Genomic DNA, 7794 nt, shown 5'->3' on the forward strand with positions numbered 1-7794 from the left:
TGGTTTCCCTTTTCTTTGTTGAAGAGGGTCTGTGCAGTCTTTTTGCCTAGTCCACCATCTTATTGGAACTCTCCATTTTAATTCTTATGTTTTAAAATTACCATAGTTTCAGAGCATCATTTGGTATTTATAAAGACTTTTAAAAGTCCCTTGAAAAGTGAAATACAATCTTGTGCTGGCCTTGGCATGCAACAGTGCTAGTAGGTTCCAGATTTTACATAGACTTGGAAAAGCTTCTCTCATAAATATGAGAGAAATTTGTTATTTTACCTCAGAGAAAGAAATAATTTGAAATAATTATAAAACTCTCTAGTATTCCAATTTATTTATATTCACCCAAATCAGATTGTAATTATTCTTTTGTTGTGGGCACTAATGTCCTTATAAATTTCCCAGAGTAAAATGGCAATGGTAATAGCAAAATTTATGCTATGAAATTAGACATCCTTGGTATCGTGCCCACCATTCATCTGGTATAATGCAATAGTCTGCATCCTTTCTGAGCTTCAATTTCCTTACTTGTAAAATAGACAATATTAGTTTCTTTAGAGGGTAGTTTGAGGAATGTTTTAAATAATACATCTATCTAAACATATTTTCAGTAAATTCTAAAAATGTTATATAATGAAATTTGATGGCACGTTAAATGTGATTTCTTTATTTTTGCATCTTTTACTCTTCAACTCACCAGTAGGGAGAATGAAATGACTTTTTTTGGTGTAGAGTAGAAGCTGGCAAACTGTTTTCTTAAAGGATCAGATATTGTAGGAGTTGCAGGCTGTACTGGCTCTGTAGGAACTATTCAACTCTGCCTTTGCAGCACAAAAGTAGCCATAGTTAATATTCAAATAAATAAGTGTTGCTGTGTTTATGGATGCTGGATTTTGAATTTTATATCATTTCTAAGTGTCATGAATTATTGTGCTGGTGAGGGAATGGAAAGATTGGAACTCTCATAGACAGTTGATGGGGCTGTAAAATGGTGTAACCAATGTGGAAAACGGTATGGTGCTACCTTAAAATGTTGGAAATAAAAATGTCATGTGATCCATCAATCACATCACTAGGTGTATCCTAGAGAAATAAGAGCTGTGACATGAACAGATATATGCACACCCATTTTCGTCACAGCATTATACTCAGTAGCAAAAAGATAGGAACAACATAAATGCGATCAGAGGATGAATGGATAAGCAAACTACAGTACAAACACACATGGAATACTATGCAACATTAAAGAATAATGATGAATCTGCAAAATACCTCCTAACATGGAAGAACCAAGAGGACTTTATGCTGAGTGAAATTAGTCAATCACAAAAGGGCAAATACTGTGTAAGAACACTTCTGTGAAAGTCAAGAAAATGTTTGTAGCAGAAAGAAACATTCTTTGAAGGTTACCAGGGGTGGGAGGGCAGACACATATTAACTTATGTAAAGAAAAAGGCAATATACAATAAAGGTGAACACTATTACACACTCAATTCTACAATAACAGTAATAATAATCATCTACAAGTGGATACATAAGCATGCAAGCTGAACAAGGGTGGGAAGGCGAATAGGGTTACACTCATGGATATCTGTATATAGGTTTTTCAGCTGATTGATTTTTTTAAGAATAAATAATAAATTCTATTACCTAAACAAATAAATTCAATAAACTTGAAATTCTATCATAATTCAAAACAAAGCTCTCTAATTGAGTGTGTATGGGAAGACTTAAACCAAAAAACCCAAACTCACAGCCATTGAGTTGATTTCAACTCATAGCAACTTGCATTGAATTTCCAAGGCTGCAAATCTTTACGGAAGTTGATGACCCATCTTCCTTCCACAGAGCAGCTGGTGGGTTTGAACTTCTGACTTTCTGGTTAGCAGCCAAATGCCTTATTCACTACACTACTAGAGCTCCTATGGGAAGACTAGAGTTCACATTTTTCTTTATGCTGTGTTTATATATAGACCAAATTTAGGTATAGTTAAGTCTTTTTAATTTTGGTCATTTGAATATATGGATAGTAGTATCTAATTGTAGTTTTAGTTTGCATTTCCCAGATACTAATGATATTGAGCATCTTTTATTATACTCGTTTATCATTCTGATATTGTCTATGATGGATATGTCTGTTCAAATCTTTTGCCTGATTTTTAATTGGGTTATTTGTAATTTTATTATTGAGTTTGAGAGTTCTTATGTTCTGGACAAGTCTTTTATCAGATACATGATTGCCAATATTTTCTCTCAGTTTGTGGTTTATCCTTTTGCTCTCTGCATAGTTATGAGCCTTTAGAAGAGCAGTTTTTAATTTTGATAATTTTTGGTTCATCAAATTGTTATTTTCTGGATCATGCCTCTGGTGTGACATTTTTACCTAATGCAAGGTAAAAAAAAAATTCTGTTCTGTGTTTTATCCTTTTTAAAATTTGCATTTATGTCTATGATCCATTTGAGTTAATTTTTGAAACTAATATGAAGGTATGTATAGTACTTTTTTCCCCCATAGAATAACTCAATGTTTCAGCACACTTTAGTGAAAAGATGATCTTTTCTCCACAGAATTGCTTTTTGCACATTGGTAGAATATCATTTGGCCCTATATGTGTCAGTCTAGTTCTTGACTTGCTATTCTGTTCCATTAATCTATTTTTCCATGTTAACACCAATACCTAACTGGCTTTTTCATTGTAGCTTTATAGTAAGCCTTGAAGTCAGGTATTGTTATTCCTCAAAATATGTTCTTCAGTTTCAAAGTTGATTTGCCTGTTCTAGTTCCTTTGCTTTTCCATATGAATTTTAGATTTATATCATCAGTTTCTACAAATACTCTGCTAATATTTTCATTGAGATTGATTAGAAGAGAATTGCTATTATTATGGATTGGGTTATGTCTTCCAAAAATATGTTTTATAAATCCTAACCTCTATGTTGTGATTATAATCACATTTGGAAATGGCTTGTCTTTGCTATACTAATGCCTGCTAACCAGATGGCTGGCGGTTCAAATCCACCAGCCACTCCTCGGAAGGAAGGTTGGGCAATCCTACTTCCATAGTGATACTGCCTTGGAAACCCAAGGAGGGGTCGCTATGAGTCGGGGCCGACTCGATGGCACATAACAACAACAACAACATACTAATGAGGTAGGCCTAGTTTAGGGTGAGTTTTGAGTCAATATCTTTCAAGACATAAAAGAAATTAAACAAGCGGGTGAGTGAGCAAAGATGGGTGAGATAGATGCCAAGGGATACCGAGATCTCCAAGGAACCAGGAACCAGAAGCTGAAGAGATAAGGACCTTCCTGTAGAACCAACAGAGAGAGAAAGCCTCTCCCCAGAGCTGGCATCCTGAATCTGTACGTCTAGCCTCCAAAACTGTGAGAATATAAATTTCTGTTTATTAAAATACTTGTGTTATTTTTGTTTTAGCATTACTAGATGACTAAGTTAGAATTTGGTACCAAGAAGTTGGAGTGCTGATCTAACAGATACCTAAAATGTGGAAGTGGTTTTGGAATTGGGTAGAGGTTGGAAGAGTTTTAAGGTAACACCTGGGAAACTCAAGGAGGGGTTGCTATGAGTTGGGTCTGACTCGACGGCAAATAACAACAACAATAGCAAAAGCCTAGATTGCCTTGAAGAGATTTTTGGTAGAATTACGTGTGTCAAAGGCATCTCTGGTAGAGGCTTAGAAGGAAGAGACAAGAGTTACAGAAAAAATGTCTGTCATCTTAGATGACACATATAGTAGTACCAGCAACAGAATATTGCTAGAAATGTGGACATTAAATGTGCTTCTGGTGAGGCTTTAATAGAAAATTCTAAGCATGTGATTACACAGTGGGGGAAGGGCGATGCTTTTTATGCAGTGGAAAAGAACTTGTCTGAATTATGTTAAAATGTTTGGCAGAAGGGAGAAATGTTACTGGTGAACTTGGATACTTGGCTGATGAGATTTCTGAGCATGATCTTAAAGGGGCCATATGGTTTCTCCTTGCTGCTTATAGTAAAATGCAAGAGGAAAGAGATGAACTTAAAAATGAACTGCACAAAATGAAAAGAAAACTTTAAGATTTGGAAAATTTTGTTGTACAAACTAAGGACATGTGTCCTAGAATTTTCACCAAGGATATGAATACACAAGCTTTTATGAAAGAGATTAAGCCTGTGACTGATGGATCTAACCAATGACCACATCAGAAAACATATCAATTTAGACTGATGTGGACAGAGAAAGAGTGAAAGGCGAGAACTCTGTTTGCCTCTTGGAATTCTACAGGCAGGAAACAGGCCAAAGGAGCTACATCTGTTTTCCTCCAGTAAAAGAAGAGATCCATCCCTCGAGCAGCTTGGAGATCAGCATAAGTGATGGAAAGAGTGTGAGAAGCAGGGCCTTCTTTTTTTCAAAGCCTGGGGCCATGATTTCCTGGGTCTCAAAGAGTAGGGCCACAGCCTCCTAGGTTTCAAAAAGTCAGATCTTTGCCAACTCAATTCTGGAGTGTGAGGCTGTCATTAAGGTATGCCATTGTGATGAGGCTGCCACCAAAAGATGAGAGAGAGAGACTGCCCAGGTGAGACCAAGAGGCAGAAGAATGGGGCCTGCTGAGGGCTAGGTGGTGGGCCATTCAGATGGACTAGTAGAAAGGGGCACCCAAAGCTGAGGGAGCAGAGTTGCTGTCTTAGTGGTCCTAGAAGGCAGAGCTGAAGCTCAGGGCAGTGGAACCTCAACTCAGAATCCAGAGAGTATGGCCAAGAACCAGTCTGGAGGGTAAGGCCATTCTCATAGGATTTCAGAGAACAGAGGTTTATTTTCAAGTCTTGAGAGCTGATGTAATTTTTTCTTTAATTATTTATAGTAAGGTCAGATGATGTTGAATTCTTTCAGTTTTTGTATGTCTAAAGAACATCTTTATTTCACCTTAATTTTGAAAGATATTTTTGCTGGACATTGAATTTTAGGTTTGCCAATTTTTTTTTTCTTTCAGTACTTCACTATTGCTCCACTGTCTTATTGCTTGTATTATTTCTGGCAAATAACCTGCTGTCATCCTTATATTTGTTTCTCTATATGTAATATTTCTCCCCCTGCCAAATGAGGGTACAGAATAGCTTATCTTAATTTGGTTCTAGTGTTTTTTTAAACCTACCCAACAATTACATGCATATGTTAATGTTTTGCTCTTATTATCTTATTATAGGTCTGAAGTATTAGATTTATCTCTACCCCCCCAGAAAGACAGTTTTAAGATTGTTCAGTGCAACTGCAGTCTTCATGAATGTTGTGAATGTTATGTCCCTGTGTCAACATCCAAACTCAACTATACTTATCTTATGTTTTTGGAAATCACATCTGGTGGAGTAATTTTTCAGTCACCTGTAATGTCAGTTCAGCCCATAAATATAGGTAAGTTGTACATTAAAAGATACTAGATATAAACATCAGCCATACATACAGGTTAAAAACTTGCTCTAGCTTACTTACTTTGGCCAATGCTGTATGATTTCTAGGGAGGATTATTAGCAGTTTTTAGAACAATTTAAGTAGCATAGATATCTTGGCAATAGTAACTTCAACTCTCTTTTGGAAACAGTTTGTTTTCTGGGTCTTTTTAATGGATAAAACTGTATTGTTTGGTAATCATTTTCCATATCTAGATAACTATATCTGAAAAGAATCAGAAGGCTTTTTTTTTTTTTTTTTTTTTAACCTGAACCTTTTCCTTCCATAAATATGTCTTAGAGGTTCACGTATGTCAGCATTCTTCTAGGAGCTAGAGAAATAGTGGTGAATGAGACAAAGTTCCTGCCTTCTAGAACTGGGGAAAACAATAGTGGGCAGAGAAAAGCAATAAGGATATAAACAAATAAATAAGTAATTTATTGTATAAATCTGATTATAAGAAAATCTTAGATAATAGGTAATGCCCTGATACCATTTTCCTACTGCAATGAGTCCCAAAATTTCTTTTGACCAACTTGAATGCATAATTACAAATATGAATGATATAGACAAATGTTAACTTAAGGTAGTTAATGTATCAGAGCTCTGGTGGTTCAGAGGTTAAAGAATGTGCTGCTAACCAGAAGGTTGGCATTTTAAACCCCTAGTTGCTCTGTGGGAGAAAGATGAGGTAGTCTGCTTCCGTAAAGATTTATAGTCTTGGAAATCCTGTGGGGCAGTTCTAGCCTGTCCTATAGTATTACTATGAGTCGGAATCAACTCATTAGCAATGGGTTTTTACATAAATTACATTTTTGAACATATTAAGTCACATTAAGATGACATTAAGTTTGAGATGCCTATTAGGAATCCAAGAGATATTGAGTAGGTAGTTGGACATATGAGTCTAGAGTTCAGGAGAAATATATATTTGGTAGTTGTAAGCATAGACATATTTATGGGACTGTATGAGATCACCTGTTTAGAGTTTAGGAAGAGAAAGACAAGGGATGAAGAGTGAGGAAGGAGGAGTAAAAGGAATATGGTGTCTTGGAACCCAAGTGAAAAAAGTATTTCAGGAAAGAGGGAGTAAGAAGCTATGTGAAATGCTGCTGAGAGATGGAGTTAAATGAATCAGATGGTTGACATTGGATTTGGCAATGGTGTAGTGACCTTGAAGAGAGTACTTTCTGTGGACTGAGGGGGAGGAAGGACCTGATCGGAGGAGGGTGAGTGGGAATGTGATGCAAAGAGGAGAGCGTGAGTAATGCCGCCTCTTCTGAGCAATACTCAAACCAAAGCTCACTGCCATTGAGTCAATTCTGACTCGTAGCAACTTCCAAAGGGTTTCCAAGGCAGTAAATCTTTATGGAAGTAAATTGCTTCCTCTTCCTCCTGCAAAGCAGCTGGTGGGTTTGACCCACCAGCCTTCTGGGTAGCAGCCAAATGCCTTACCCACTGTACTACCAGAAGCACTACTATATGGGGTATATCTGAGATTGGGTACATAGAGGAGGCAAGGACAAATTTATTTCTAGAATTCTAATATTAAGGCATATTTGTATGCAGATAAGAACTGTATGATAGCTCATAATTTTGTGACTCCCCTTCTGTTTGGTGTCTTTTGTTTTATTTCTGGTCATAAGAACATAATGAATTTTCCCTATTGTTTCCAGGCTTTAGTGTTTAGCTGTCTCTGCTTTCAAGTAACTAATATTTGTAATATGTCAATAAAGTAAAACCTCATTACTTTTAAGGGAAAAACTATGTCTTAATTCCTGAAAATATGGAATGTAAAAAAAAAATTAATCCCATTTTATTTCTTTAAAAGAAAAATGAATTAGTAAATGTTTCAATGTAATGATTATTTCTATATATGAGTAATTCCTGTTAATTGTACAAACCTTGCAAATGTATAAATGTACAAAGAATACAATATGTCATCTTCTATCATCTACTGCTAATGCCTATGAACATTTTGGTATTTTGGCATTCTTTCTATTTTAAAACATATTTATACATATCCTTTTTATTTATTTATTTAACAAATCAGGAATCCTAGTATAGGCATTATTTATTAAACTTCTTTAAACTCAACAATATTAAATACTATTCTGCAATATAATTTTCAATGGTTGTATAGAAAGGCATGTAACTGCTAACCAGAAGGCCGGCAGTTCAAACCCACCAGCCACTACTTGGAAGGGAGGTAGGGCAAGCTACTTCCGTAGTGATTCCACCTCAGAAATCCAAGGAGGGGTCATTATGAGTCAGTTCCAACTCAACAGCAGTGAGTTGAATAGATTTCCACTACAGGGAGATCAACCCTAATTTATTCAATGAAACCTCTTTTGT

At 35.9% G+C, this 7794-nt stretch overlaps 1 protein-coding gene across 1 annotated transcript in view; it reads left to right on the forward strand.

Annotated features, from left to right (window-relative positions):
• LEPR (leptin receptor) overlaps window positions 1-7794 on the forward strand; it is a 117955-nt gene that overhangs the window by 32632 nt on the left and 77529 nt on the right. The window contains exons 5-6 of the mRNA XM_007959390.1: window positions 4072-4088; window positions 5130-5403. Coding sequence (XP_007957581.1) covers window positions 4072-4088; window positions 5130-5403 — 291 coding nt within the window. The remainder of the gene's footprint in view (window positions 1-4071; window positions 4089-5129; window positions 5404-7794) is intronic.

This window comes from Orycteropus afer, unplaced genomic scaffold (assembly GCF_000298275.1).
Source record: "Orycteropus afer afer isolate SDZICR_OR568_19922 unplaced genomic scaffold, OryAfe1.0 scaffold00016, whole genome shotgun sequence".
NCBI lineage: Eukaryota > Metazoa > Chordata > Mammalia > Tubulidentata > Orycteropodidae > Orycteropus > Orycteropus afer.